The 15728-nt window shown below is 31.8% G+C and overlaps 1 protein-coding gene across 3 annotated transcripts; it reads left to right on the top strand.

Moving 5' to 3' along the window:
* Positions 1 to 4616: 4616 nt before the first annotated feature.
* On the top strand, positions 4617 to 12921 carry LOC120067054 (serine/threonine-protein kinase tricornered-like). 3 transcript variants are annotated; one of them, XM_039018428.1, is made up of 14 exons: positions 4617 to 4871; positions 5939 to 6317; positions 7031 to 7205; positions 8211 to 8294; positions 8373 to 8614; positions 8730 to 8949; positions 9199 to 9278; positions 9358 to 9442; positions 10149 to 10280; positions 10388 to 10501; positions 10599 to 10646; positions 11655 to 11739; positions 12221 to 12277; positions 12388 to 12921. In XM_039018428.1, exons 2-14 carry the CDS (start codon positions 6097 to 6099, stop codon positions 12498 to 12500), a joined length of 1656 nt encoding a protein of 551 aa, XP_038874356.1. In that variant the 5' UTR covers positions 4617 to 4871; positions 5939 to 6096; the 3' UTR covers positions 12501 to 12921. The 3 variants fall into 3 exon arrangements, with proteins under 3 accessions (XP_038874356.1, XP_038874355.1, XP_038874357.1); XM_039018427.1 differs by having other exon boundaries at positions 4617 to 4876; XM_039018429.1 differs by lacking the exon at positions 4617 to 4871 and adding an exon at positions 5518 to 5540.
* Positions 12922 to 15728: the final 2807 nt, after the last annotated feature.

Raw genomic sequence — 15728 nt, 5'->3', positions numbered from 1 at the left:
TATAAATAAAAGAACACTTACATCCATTGACCTACTATCACTTAAGGCTTATCGAATAATGTTCTCTGCATACAAGGATAATTCAGAACGTTGGAAACTCCAATGACGAGGACATTTGTAAAACCATTTTTGAACCAAACTACGGATAGATTCAAGGAGACCAATAACGGGTAATTCTCGTGCTTCTTTCAAAGATGAATTCATGCATTCAGATATATTAGTTATCATCAAGTAATATATTTTCCTTCGATAAAATGCCCTAGCCCATTTGGATTTGCCAACATCCTCTAATTCAAGTCTAATGGACAGAACAACCTCGTCCAACTGCCTCATTAATACTCAAATTCAACAACTGTATATGCTCTTGCACACATATGGAAAGTGTCCTCAATTGGACATGACTTATGATTCTTAACAAGGTTTTTATACAAATGACATGTACACAACCCATGTCCAACAAAGTCATAGACAAAACTAACACCCTCGACTATACTTTTATGACCATCCGACACAATAACATGATCATCAGATTCCCCAAAATAGCTTTTAGATTACGAAAAAACCAAGACTATGATGCATCATTCTTAGAGTCAACAATGACAAATGTAAAAGGTACAATCTGCGAATTGCCATCAAGTGTGCAAGCAGGCAATAATGTCCCAAAAAATTTGTTCTTTAGACTAGCACCATCAACTGACATAATAGGAAAACAAAAATTTCATGCATCTATGGGAGCAGTAAGGACCATAAAGTAATACTTAAACCTATCTTCATCACCAGATTCTTGTATTGTATATGTTTCTGTAATGAATAAACATTCAGGTTGATTATACAAGACAAAATAAACTATATATATAATTGCTTAAACTAAATGTAGACAAGAAAAATACCATGATTGTTTTCAATCAACGCATTTAAAAATGATGACAAAACGATGAGGACTCAAGAGTTCCCTGAGGGAATTGAGGGCAATCTCATGATCTCTCCAAGCTTTATCATAACTTATATTTGCACCATATTGTCTTCTCATATAGCTTACAATATTATAAGGCTGGCATGAGACTTTGTCATTGATTTTAAAAAATGACTTTGTACACTTAGCAACAATCCAAGATGTTGCTTGCCGATGACCATATTTAACAATGTCAATAGAACATTGATGCATTGATGAATATCGATGTATTTTCGAACCATCCATACACCACCCCTCTATATACAAATGTACATAGATACCACCCACAAGACAGAACCTTGCAACGAATTTCAAATGAAGAGCAAGCAAATAAATTCCTTTCTTCAATATAGTCTTGCTCTTAAAAAGTAAACTTACTCTAATGGGAATACCATATTTGAAAGGACTCGAAATATTGAAAATCAACGATTTCAGTGTTTTCCTCATGAGGTTGGGAAGAATGTTCGATATCTTCATTATTCAAATACAGTGTATTGACAACAGATGAGACATGGTCAACCAGTACACATAAATCAATTTGGGGGGATTATGATAAAATTGACATCAACTACAAAATATATTTATCTTCAATAATCCTAATAAGATTCGAATTAGAGAACCAATTTGGTACATTGTCAAATGAGATATAGTTAACTCACTTGAGGGAAAAAGTTTGCCTTAGATATATTCCACAAATTGTTGAAACGATGAATTTGATGGAATATGCACCTCAAGATTTCGAAAATCATGGTAATGAGAATTCTAGGAGTCTAATCCATTGTAAAGCCAAAGCAAGAACAGTAGCTTGTGAAAGAAACCACAATATGTGAGTAACAAAAGTTATGGTCATTAAACAAAATAATTTAATCCTTCAAGGATATGATAAATATACAAGTAATTTATTAAAAATATACGTATAAAATTATGAAAAACAATTCAAAGATTTGAATAAAAGTGAATATGTATAAAGTAATGAAAAACAATTCAAAAATTTAAATAAATTTAAAATTTGATTAGATAAAATAAAAATTGATAATATATGGATATTTAAAATATAAATTTAGTAGAAAAATATGTATATTTAATTAAGGTGAGATTAATACGAAAAGTGGTTAAACAGAATATAAGAAGATAATAAAATATGTAGATTGCTTTAACTCCATAAGGAAAATCAAGAAGACAGTTGTTCTTGAGGAAAATCAGACTCCGTATACATACCTTGTTTATGATTCTACACTTACCATGTATTTGTAGTTTCATCAATAACAATAACTACGAATCAGACAAAGGTAAATAAGAGATTTAGAAATTTATGGCCATGTGCATGTCATGAATTGCCATAAATCTTATTACTGGACACTTTTACTTTTTCAGAACGAAACCTTAAATTTTGTCATACGCTTCAATTCCCCTCTCTTGAACTCAAATAACTCAAATTAAAAAATGAATCCAACCCAACCATGAAATATTTGGGTTGGATTGGTTCGAGTTAGTCGGGTCATTCATTTAAAATTTTGTTTTAAAAATAAGTAAAATGTAAATACATAAAAATCTAATTTAATTATTTTCATATATTGAATTAAGATTTACAAACTCAAGTTCAATTTATGTAATGAAAATTTTATTTTTGAATCGTAAAGAAACTATTTTTAAGAGTTGTTGAATAATAAATTATTCAAACAATAATGAAATTAAACAAAATTAAAATCAATATATATATAAATAATTGTGTTATAAGTAATAAAATAAATAAATATTTTAAAGTTAATAATAAGTTCGAGTTGGTTGATGTTGGTTTGGGTTATATTAAGTGAATCCATGATCCAACACAACCCATAAAACTTTCATTTATTTGAATCCGAATGGTTTTTTCGAGTCATCGAGATTTTTGAACACCCTTGTAAATTATACATCAATCTACATATAAATTCAACCCATAACCACGTATTCAAATTATCTCTAATTAATGTTCTAAGTAAAAGAAATTTTACTGGGAATATGAACATAATTTAATTGAAGAAGTTTTACTTTGAATTTGAACATAATTCAACGAATTATTGAACTTGAGATTAAAGATTTAATTGTAGAAAAATTAAATAATCAAATCTCCAATCATTTCTATGTTAGAACTACAAAAAGAAAAAGGAAAACTACAAACTATTTTCTATTTGGATTGACTAGAGAAAATATGCTTTTTCAAAAAAATAATTTTTATTTAAAATCTTTTGATAAAAACGATTTAAAATATACTTTGAAAATGTCTCAAAAACTATCTTGAGAGGCTAGCAAACACTTCAATTTTTTTCTAAAATTATTTACTTTCAAAATTAAACATTTAAAAAGTTAAACAAAAAACAATCTAACTAGAACCAAATATGTTTATGAATTATAAACACCAACATTATATAATAACAATTGATCCTTCATTTTGATGATTTTTTTTTCTTAATTGCGGAGGTTAAATTGTATCATTTTTAAAGTACAAATAATAAATTCTTATCTACTCTATGAAAAAAACTGAATTGTTACGTACTAAATTCTAAGGACTGAAAAGTGAAAATTTGAAAATAAACAATCAAATGTTACATATTAAAATTTAGAAAGTAAATTATTGAAATTTTAAGGATAGAAAGTCTTAAAAAAAAGGGGGTTAAATTTTAAATTCAGTTTCTACGCTTCTAAGGTTTGTATAACTTAGCTCAACTGACATGACATCTGTATGTATTGAGGATCAAGAGGTCCGTGGTTACTAAATTAGTATATGTTAGTGATCAAGAAGTATGTGGTTTGAATCCTCCACTCCTATTATTAAAAAAAACATTGAATTTTTCACTTCATGTTTAATAAGTTACTGACAAATTAAACATTCTTAAAAATTAATTTTATTTATTAGATGTAAATTTAAATTATATGTGCAATAAAACTTCAAACCTCTGTTCCTATATTTAAAGAGTCATCTTTTTTTTTTTTTTTTTTTTTTTTTTTTTTATTTTTAAATTTAAGAGTTGAGAGACTAAATTTGTAATTAAACATAAATCTCAAAGTTTAGGTTCATTTGATAATGATTTTGTTTTAGTTTTATGTTATTGATTTTTTCTCTCCTAATTTTATCCCTAAATTCAATACTATAATTTTCACCTTTTTCCTCAAAAGAAAAAAAAAAAAGCTTCAATTCTTAGTCAAATTTTTAATCTTTTGTTTAATTTAAAAATTTATTTTGATTTTTTAAAACAAAAAGTAGATAAGAAAACAAAGAAATTTAAAGACATTTGAGACTAAGAGGTAAGTTGCATTGCAAGATTAAGAAAATTGTTTAGTGGTGAAATTCATAATTTAAAGAGTTAAGATATGATCCTAAGGGCAACTAATTAGGTCATTCATTTATAAGGTTAATTTAATAAAAATCAAATGATCGGGTTTTAGGACTAAATTTGTAATTAAAAAGTTGTTTTCCCAACCTAAAATCAATAATCCACGTATTTATGGGATTTATCGCGATAATAAACGAGAGAAAATAGATTAATTTACAATAATAATAATAAAAAATAGAATGTGAGATTTGGATTAGTGGGAAGGGAAGTAATGCGAAACAGCAAAATGAAAATGAAGCAACCAGTCTACGCGTATAAAAAAGCACCGTTTCATCTTTAAAATTAAAAAAAAAAAAAAAAAAGAAAAAAGAAAAAAGAAAAAAGAAAAAAGAAAAAAGAAAAAAAGCTAAAAGAAGAAAGAAAGAAAAAGAGAAGAAGAAAGAGGGAAAATGGGGCATCCGAATCATGAAGACAGAGTGTTCCTCTTCTTCACTGCTTCTTCTTCTTCTTCTTCACCCGAAATCGCGGTCCGTACATTTCCTCACTTTCTTCTCTAGGGTTTCGCCTCACTTCTCATTGTTTTCTTGCTGTTTCTTCTCGGACAAGTTGTACGGTACTTTCTCCTTTTCACTCACCTTTTTTTCCGCTGTCTAATTCTCCTTCAATGCCTGATTTGCTTTGTTTCTTTCAGTTATATGCTTGTTCAGTTCATTATCCGATCTATTAGGTCGGATGTGTCTTCTGGTCTCGTTTTTTTTTGCTTTTAATTTGAGTTGATTGATCTGGTTTGATTTTCGTTTTGGTCAAATTCCGTGGAGAATGTGGATTGAAATGATTTTAATTCGCGAGGAGTATCTTTTTCTTTCTCGATGTTCTTTTGCTTGGTGGTTGTGTGTTATGTTTCTTGGAGATTTTTGTTGATCGGAATTTGAAGGAGGATTTGGTGGTGGTCTTTTTAATTTTTCTGAGATTATAAAAAGAAGTGGATGTAGTTTTGGAGGTTAGTTTGACTCGGTCTCTTGTCCGGCGGTCCAAACTTTCAAATTTCGATAAAATAAATGTCTGTGCGTCATGATTTTAGAACTGGAAAGACTAAAATGAGCAAACACAATTGTAATAGCTAATAAATAATAATCTGATAAGTGATAACCAACAGACTAATGAGCTCTCGTAACAATTTTGGACGGCGTTCTGGATTGACCATCCGACCGGTCAGTAATTTGGTGCAGTAGATACTAGCTGAAGCATCATTTTTGTTGCTGGTCGCTTTATGTCTGGTAATACTTATACTGCACTAAAATTTTGTTAACTACCATTTAAGGGAGGCTTTTGTTCCACTTTGAGTCTCTGACATAAACCGCAACTGAATTGATATATCACGAGGCCATTACTTTTTGAATCTGAAGTTTGCTGGCTGCAGGAAGTGTATTGCTTTGTAACATTAAGTTGTTGGAAAATGCTTACCAGAAAGCTTGGAGGCTTTAAGAAGTTTATCCATTTATCAATGCCTTGACTATAGACTCGTGGAAAACAATGATTTATGTTTTATTAACTAAAAGATATTGTATCATTTTATTATTTCTATTTCACCACCGAGAATGATATGTTAATTTAAATTCTCTTTTTTTAGTATTATTTATCCTCTTCTCATTATTAGATATTTTTCTCCATGCAGGAAATCACATTATCTAACCTACTGGAGACGTACTGCTCCAATATATGTATATTTGCTGTCCACTACGTACTGGGTGAACTATGTCATGTATTATTGTTGAATTAAAATGAATATTGGGAGGTGTGGATTAGAACTTAGCATATTAATTGCATGATATAATGGAAGCTACTAGGTGTTGGTTTAATAAGTTTAGATCCAAAGACAAGCCAAAGCCCTCAACAAATAAGGAGAGTACAGGCAATGCAAGAGATGGATCAAGAGCACCAACCAGTGAAGATGTGCCCTCAAATGTCACCAAGCAGAAGGTCGCAGCTGCCAAGCAGTATATAGAAAACCATTACAAGAAGCAAATGAAGAGCTTGGAAGAAAGGAGAGAGAGGTTGGATTTGTTACGGTTGTATGGGCCAAAAATTTTGCTTTTGTGTTCCCTTCATTGTTTTAATTTTCCTGCCTACCTGTGTACTTGTCAGTTTGCATTACCTCTCCTTATGAGCCACTGTCCAGGCTCTTTTCACTGCCATGTTCTTATGCATTTAACTTACTTTTGGGAAGGCATTTCTGTTACACACACCTTTTTTTAAAATTAACCGTTAGTCGTAAGAGCACATATCTAATTTTGAGGTACTAATATTTCCTCTGTAATTCAAATATATACTTGTCATAATTATGTCTTTTATTTTACTCTTTAACGTATTTGTTTTTTGTGAATGTTCTGGTAAATTTCTAGTGAAATATTCTGGTCAATTAAAAAAAAAAAAACAATGCTCACAGCGAAATATTTGTGGGCTTAGTTTATTTTTCTATAGTATTCTCTACTCCTTAGTCTTTCCAGTCTCCGTCTGCTGTTTTTTCATCTTCATGTAAAGCATTATGTAACACTTGTTAAAACTGCTTGGCCAATGTGCTTGTAGTCTTTGCTCAATCTTGTTCCCAGATGCTTTTTATTCCAGTCACACACTCGCATTGTTAGGTCAGCCTGTAGTTCTTTCCCAGAAACTGATTGGAGTCCTCGTCACATTGGCTGTTTAATTAATCTTATATGTACTTGTTAATTTTGTACCTTGTAGTAAATTTTTCACCGCTTCTTTGCAGACGCCACGTTCTAGAAAAGAAGTTGGCTGATGCTGAGGTTTCTCAAGAAGAGCAAAGCAACCTGCTTAAGCATCTAGAGAAGAAGGAAACAGAGTATATGCGTCTTCAAAGGCATAAAATGGGTGCTGATGATTTTGAGCCACTAACAATGATAGGGAGGGGTGCTTTTGGAGAGGTATGAATACTTTCTTTAACATTAAAGTTTATCTTACTTCATTTTTTGGCTGCTAGTGGTTAGCTTTTAAAGTGAGATCTGGCATTGTTCTTAACTTGGCTGCTAATTCTAGTAAATTCAGCAGAAAAGGTAAAGTATCAAATGTTAATAGCTGGAGCTGGTCAAAGTGAAGAATAATACCTCATCATGTATATCGTCTTTCTTTTTTGCTATTGCATTGGTGCATATTCCCCACTTGGGGTTCCTTTTGGCTTTGGGATAGTCTGGCTGGCAATGAGATTGCTTTTAGTTTCCATATATGTAATTGTTCGAATATATGGCATTGCCAGCAATAGATGAAGTTAACATATGCTCAACATTCTTAGGATGTTTGATGGGATTTATGGTTTGAAGATCAATAAGGAAAGCAGCTTATGGATGAGTTGGCTAGCACGTAGTGGTGTGCAGACAGAGTGAACCATTGGCCTTCTAAGTATTTGGGCGGAGGGGAAGATGGTTAAAAGGGAAGCATAAGTGTGAGAAGCAAAGTGACTAGAGAATTTACACTTAAGAGATAGCATTATAAATAACGAAGTCAAAGAACGCGTCAAAAGGGAGTTTTTTCCCCCCCTGTTTTTTTCCAAGAAGACTCTTTGATTCTCTCTTTCCAAAGGAGATCAAAAGAAGGCCCGAGATTGGTTCCACAATAAGGCTTTTGCCACTCCCAAAGGGTGACCCACATGGATAGTGTTGAGGAGGTCCTTTACATCCATTGGAAGAACAGTGGACCACGGAGAACTTCTGGGAAATGGGATTATACTCTTGTTCTCTACCTTTTCTTGTCGTTTAGGTTTTGGACTCCAAATCCCTTCAACCTTTTGTGTCTCCTCTTTATTGATGGTTAAATGAATAGGCTGACTACATATTTTAGTGTTTGATGTTAGATTCATGCGCACACAGTCTATGACAGTTTGTTAGCCTATTGTTCATTCTATGAGACACATTTCCCTTTTGATTGAGATACAGGTTAGAGTTTGTCGGGAGAAAGCAACTGGCCATGTATATGCCATGAAGAAGCTTAAGAAATCAGAGATGCTTCGAAGAGGCCAGGTATGCTTAGATTAGCATTATAGACACTATATACAGCTTTAGTCACTGTTTTATTGAATGCATATTATTTGACTATAGGTCGAACATGTGAAAGCTGAAAGGAATCTATTGGCGGAGGTTGACAGTAACTGTATTGTAAAGCTGTACTGCTCTTTCCAAGACGAAGAGTATTTATATCTTATTATGGAATACTTACCTGGTGGAGATATGATGACTTTGCTGATGAGGAAAGATACTCTAACCGAAGATGAGGCTCGGTTTTATGTTGGTGAAACAGTTTTAGCTATCGAGTCAATCCATAAACATAATTATATTCATAGGTTGATATTTCTTGCTTGATTTATTCTGTAATTGATTAATTCCGTTGGGTTGTTTTCTTTGGGGGCACATATATGGTTTATTGGGAGTAACCCTTATTTCCTGTGTGCTTTGCAGAGATATCAAGCCGGATAACTTACTTCTTGACAAGGATGGCCATATGAAATTATCGGATTTTGGATTATGTAAACCATTAGATTGTAGTAACCTCCAAGAAAAGGATTTTTCCCAGGGAAGTAACCTCAGTGGTGCTCTTCAAAGTGATGGGCGTCCTGTGGCATCAAAACGCACACAACAGGAACAACTACAACATTGGCAAAGGAATAGGCGGATGCTTGTAAGTAGTTCAATATCATGTATGGTAGATCTGTAGACATTAGTCACTTATAATCTGATGAACTGATGAACCAAAAGTTTTTCTTTTTGACTCTGTTTCTTCTAGGGTTTTCTCTCTCCCTCCCTCCCTCTCTCTCTCTCTCTCTAATGAAGTTCTCATTTTAAACCTTGTACAACCACATATCTTACTGCTAAAATTTTGTTGCTTCCCTGAAGTTTGTATTTGACATCAAGGTGATTTGTGACGCAGGCTTATTCTACAGTTGGAACGCCTGATTATATTGCCCCGGAAGTTTTGCTGAAGAAAGGATATGGAATGGAATGTGATTGGTTAGCATCTTTTTGCTCTATTCAATTTGTTTTTATATTTCAAAAGAATCTTTCAATCATTTTGCTAAAATTACTTCAGGTGGTCACTCGGTGCCATCATGTATGAAATGCTTGTGGGATTCCCACCATTTTACTCAGACGAGCCAATGTCAACTTGTAGGAAGGTAATGTGGAACTAATTTCAGATTATGCTATGATCCTTGATTTCTTAACATGAATTTAAGTTAAATCTTATGGAGTACATCACATGCATGTTGGTTTATGTTTACTGGATGAGAATGGATTTGGTGATCGAATTAAAAAGAAAGTCAACCACAAAAACAAGTAGAAATTGGAATAGAACTTCTATTGTTAATGCATACTGAATTACTTTAGAATCAGATTGAAAATGAGAAGTTTAGTATTGATGTTACTAACTTAGTCTATAATGAAAACTAATTTTAGATTGGTACAAGTCTCTGGTTATGTAGTGAAGCAAAATGTTAAACTAAAAATTGAAATAGACAAGAAGAATGGATAAATGGGAAAGGTGTCTTCTACTTTTGTTTAGGTTAATGTCATTGTTGAACTGACGAGTCTGATTACTATTTTGGATAGGAATTCCGTCATAATTATTTTCAGCTTGAAGCAAATAATTTATTAGAATGGGGAGAATGATTTTCAACACTTCATTGTCTTTCGGATATGTAAACAGAGGAACTTTTCTTATTTCAATACCCTGAGACTGGAAAATGACGGTCTGATAGGGACATGGTGTAATTTGGATAAATCATCTCTAATTTGTGTAGCTTAGTTAACTATTTAGGAATCGTCTAGTGATTTGATGTTTTCTCATTCGTTAGTAATTTTTTTCTTTAACCTATGGTGCAGATAGTTAATTGGAGAACTCATTTGAAATTTCCAGAAGAAGCAAAGCTCTCTCCAGAAGCGAAGGATCTAATTAGTAAACTCTTATGCAATGTTGAACAAAGGCTTGGGACCAAGGGTGCAGACGAAATAAAGGTGATGTGTGGTGTGTTCTGTTCTGAATTTGGATCATCATTAACATATTGAGTTCCTAAAATAGAGCGACAATTAAATTATTGGTTGATTTGGCTTATTATTTCTAGGCACATCCTTGGTTCAAGGGCATTGAGTGGGATAAGTTGTATCAAATGAAAGCTGCATTTATTCCTGAGGTCAATGATGAATTGGATACTCAAAATTTTGAGAAGTTTGAAGAGGTATGCGAGTAATTCATTTTCTGTATCTACAGCAGAAATGCTTCTGCTACCCTTGTGCTAACTTGTTCCATTTATCTAATTATTGATGTTGTGATAGACTGAAAACGCAATTCAAAGTTCGTCAAAATCAGGTCCATGGAGAAAGGTTAGTTTGTCAGACTCCTGATCATGTATCATTTGTTTATTGGGAACTATTGGAATTGGGTTTTAATCTTACGGTGACAAAAGTGTTTACTGTGGCCATTCTATACCTTGCATCTAAAGTTTCTTAATATGCTGGATGGTAGGCTCTTTTTTCTGTTGTGGCTATTTCTATCAAATCCACTTTTGGGAGTTGGCTGAAGATACTTGATAAGATTGCTGGATTTTTCTTTGACTTTTGTCATTGGTTTGACTTGAAGTTTGAGAAGCGGCTTTATTTTACTGCCATATTGTGTGATAGTCGGCAACTTTTGTAATTGAGACAAATAAGGTCAACTGGTTGGAGACTTAATGTTACAACTGTTGACTCTTTTATTTCTTTTTAAAAGAATAGATTTGTTTTTGGGAAATTCTTATAAATGGAAAAATTCCAAAAATATTTATACTTTATAACAAAAAGTTCTGAAAGTGCTTTCTACTTTAGGAACTTTTTGCTATAAAGTTTAAATATTTTTTTATATTAAAAAATACCCCTTTGTTTTTTGAATTTTCAGTATGATTCTTGCCATTTGGGAGTCAGTTTTCGAGGTAAACAAACATTTGGCATGTCAGTGGTGTCGAGATCGTCTATTTTCTTAATTGACCAGATGGTCTGGACTATTTTGGAATTGAAACTGGGAGAGACTCCTTGGCAGGCTGTTTTTCTTGCGACTTTTTCATTTATTTGGTTCGGGCGGGTAATAGTATTTTATGGATAGTGAGAAAAAGGTCTGGAGTCTAGCGAAATTGATTCTTCTCTTTGGTTTTTCAACTAAATTTATCTTTTCTCGATTCTTAACAATGCGGACCATTTTTTTCTGTCTTTTTGTTTGGGGAGGTGTGTAAGGCCAGTGTTTTATATAACCTAGTTCTTATTTAATACAGACAGATGGTGACCTGCAAATCACTGGCCTTTAAGACATTGCTAATAAATATGCTGCCTATTTGCTGATCTTTTTGTTATTTAATGCAGATGTTGTCATCGAAGGATATCAATTTCGTAGGTTATACGTACAAAAACTTTGAAATCATTGATGATAATCAATTGCCTGGAATTGGTATCTCTCTCGGCACACCTTCTTACGATATTTTCTCTTGTAGTTGGTATAAATTTTATTACATGCTTGAAGAACAAAATTTCAACAGATATTTCTTTTCTTTTCACTTCCCTCTCACAACCCAAATATTTTCTCTTGCATGTTTAGTTCATACATAACTAAATATGAAAACTTGTGACAAAAATGTGTAGCACAAAACTGTTTTGTTTTTGGTTTTTTATTTATAAGAAACAAAGATGTATAGGACAGCCTAAGGGAATATGGCTCTCAGAAAACTAATAAAGAAGAGCCCTCCAATTGTTAATAATCATTAGAAGGCTATAATTACAAAAGAATTTGGTTTAATTTGTACACCATCAAGAGGTTGTAGGCCGAACAAAAGCTAAAAAAGAATCAGAAGAAATATTTATCTTTTACTATATCCATTTCCATGGCCGATTTTACTAATCTTACATGACTTGTCTACTGCTTTTATTGACAGCTGAACTGAAAAAGAAGAGCGCGAAATCTAAAAGACCTTCCATCAAATCACTTTTTGGTAATTTTTAAGCCCTCGAGAAACCTTCATTTCTCAAGTATCTTTTCAGTTGGTCAGATCTTTCCTTCGTTAATGTCTTTTTAAGTTGTCACTTTGGTCTCCAACCACAGATAACGAATCTGCAATGGCTAATCAACCTGTTCAAGGAAGCTTTCTGAAACTCTTGCCTCCGCAACTAGAAGTCCCCGAGAAACCGATGAACGCTAATGAGAAGCACTCATGACTTTAGCCCGTTGACGAAGTTAGTTCTGAAGACCAATCATACTTTTTGGTGTGAGACTACCCTTTTGTTTAACTGCTACTTTGGATATTTGGGTAAATTTTGGAGTGGAAGGTTTTAGAGGGCAAAGGCCTAATTTGTTGGGAGTGATTAAAGACAATCAAACATTAGCTCCTTGGATCATCTGTTTCCATTGGCCTCTGTAAAATATTTCCATGGAGGTATAGGTTCTCTTTCCAAACTCAAAAACTTGTGACTTCTTATTCTTTTCTCTTATTTATTTCCTTCCAACCCCTCTTGGCAAGTTGCAAAGATTTCCTTTGTTCAATTCTAGCATTACTGTTCTTGTAATTAACTTACTGTGTTGTTGATAGTTGTATCATTTTACATATGATGGAAATTTTAGATTCATATTAACACATTCTATTGTCTGTCTTCTTTCTCTTCTCTCTCAACTCTTACTCAATTCAATTTTGGTTCATAACTTCCATATCTCAATTGCTTCGAAACGTTTCGGCTTAGTTCTTCCATCATTCATTTTTACAAGAAATTATCCTAGTTTGATTTCTTTTCCTTATTACTATTATTATTTGGCAAACAACCAAATTATAGACAATGTTATTCGCCAAGTTTTATCAAATTTGAACTAACATTTTAATTTCATCAAACATCACTTAAAAACTTGAATAAAATGTTGCAATTGTTACCTCTTATTACATATATACGCACGCACGAAAATGACAAGTGGAATATGTGTAAGCCTGTAAAGTAAGATTAATAGAATTTCAAAGAAAAACAATTAGTGCTATTTTCTTGAACAAAAAACAATTGAGTTTTGATAAAAAAAAAATATTCACTGGTCTATTTTGTGCATCGATCATTTATTTTGTTCAATGTGGATTAAAGTGATCTTCGTTGCAAATAGTGAGTTTTTAGATATTTTTACTGTGTTTCTTTTTAAAATTTAAAATGAGTGATTGAATTAATGGAGATTAAATTGAGACTAAAATTGAAATCCCTATTTAAGTGGTTGAATTAAGGGGAAAAAAACCTTTTTAGTCCTTAGTTTTTCCATTTTGGTTCTTAGATTTCAAAATATTACAACTTTAATCTACTTTTTTTACTTTTGAGTTTAATTTTATTTAGTTCATAGATTTTTAAATTTTCAGTTAATTAATTTTGAAAAATTATCATGTTAAATTTTCAATTAATTTTAACGGTGACCAAAAATTAAGGAAACTAATTTAATTATAATTAATCTACTTTTTTAATTAGTTAATTTGGAACCAAAATATTATTTCATGGGCATGAATATTAAATATCTAGGATTTAAATATATGGAAGTTTTAAATATCTGGAATAATTAATATATGTGTTTGGATATGCAAAATAATCAATGTGTGAAAGTTAAATATTTGTGTTCGATTAACCATATATATATATTAAATAATTACTTAAATAAATGCAAGAGAATAATGTCAAGTCTTTTTTTAGTACACTATTGAGATGATAGAGATCAAAACTCTGATCTTTAAGGAAGAAGGTCATGCCAATTACCGTTGATTAAACTCACTTTGGTACAATTAATGAAGTCATAAATTAATTTTAACATTATTTAATATATCGTTATATTAATTAGTCATTTAATCACTAATTATTTTATATGAAAGATTAATTTAATAGCTAAAACAATTAAATAAATATAAATTAATTAGAATATTAATATTTCATAATAAAATTTTAGATCAAATAGTTAAAGATAACACAAAATATTAATTTTAAATGTATTAATTAAAATATATTAATTATAAATAATATATTTATAATTAATAAATAATTAAAAGAGTAATTGTTTTAAATGGTAAAATTGTCAAAAACATTTTCAAATATAACAAAATCTCACTAGGCACTAAATGTATATTGACATTTGCTATATTTGTAAATAAATCAGCTCATTGTCCTATATTTGAAAATAACCCTAACAAAAGTAGTAGTAATGATTAATTGATATGAATTTATTAATTAATTAGGCTATATTTTTATTGTTCATCTCCCAAATATTAAAATCTTATATTTATGGAGGGTTCTAATTAAAACTCGTGGTTGTAAACAATAAACTTATTTTGTAAATCAATAAAATTGTTATTGAAGTATGAACTCAATAAAGTTGTTATTTATTCTGTAAATCAATAAAGTTGTTATTGAAGTGTGGACTCAATAAAGTTATCATTGAATATATGAATTGTTTATTTCGTTTCAGAAATAAATCCAATAAACTAAAAGATCCATGACTATTACATGAGTACTTGAAGTTTACGTGGAAACATAAGAGTGGATTAGGTTCGAATAAATAGTCAAAATGATCTATAGTATACGAATAAGGCTGGATACCTTATTATGGTAATACTATCGGATGCGAACCACTCTGTAGTTGTTATAAGAAATTGTAAAGTGCTACAAATAAAATGACCTTGATTCGTTCATGTGGTGACATAAGGAGTGGGGGCTTTTTGTGCAATGAGTTTGCATAAGATCGGACAAAGAAATAAAGTCACTCTTACTTTATAACGTGACTGACTATTTCATAACGATGACCTAGGTAACTTAACCTTTATCCTGAGCTAACTATAAACTCTTGTTTATTCGGGATTATCCTTAGATTTGCATAGGTGAGAGTTGACTCAACAACGACGACTCAATAAACCTCCCATTTCAGGGGTAAGACTGGTTAGATAGCTGGGGACATAAGGTGCAGGATGGAACTCACTCTTACCCGCTTTCAGGGATAGTAGAGAGGTTGTTCCCTTAAGTGCTGACTCCGGGTCTTGAACATGGGCCCCACCCTCTCATTGGCCTGAGAGGAATTCAGTTTGTTGATTGGATCACAAACAAATTATTCATTAGAGGATCAGTGAAACTTAAAGAACAAGAGGTAGTCTCGGTGTAAAACAATATTTGACCCAACCATTATTACGAACAACCTGTGAATGGTCAACTTACTAATCATGGTTGTATCGAGTGGACACAATATATCTACAGTGAGAGTGGACACAATATATCTATAGTGAGGGAAGTGCAACTACTGGGTTTTAGTGGAGTGACCCACAATTAACGAATGAGGTTAATTTGGTATAAAGAGTTTAGCCAATTAATCTCGAATCATTGGAGTCCATGTAGGTCCATTAGGTCCTCCTACTAACTCACAAACGGAATAAACCTTAGAATAGCGTG

Source organism: Benincasa hispida, chromosome 12 (genome assembly GCF_009727055.1).
Source record: "Benincasa hispida cultivar B227 chromosome 12, ASM972705v1, whole genome shotgun sequence".
In the NCBI taxonomy this organism is placed as follows: Eukaryota; Viridiplantae; Streptophyta; class Magnoliopsida; order Cucurbitales; family Cucurbitaceae; genus Benincasa; species Benincasa hispida.
Note: the sequence above shows the minus strand (reverse complement) of the source record. Positions and strands in the feature narration are given on the sequence as shown.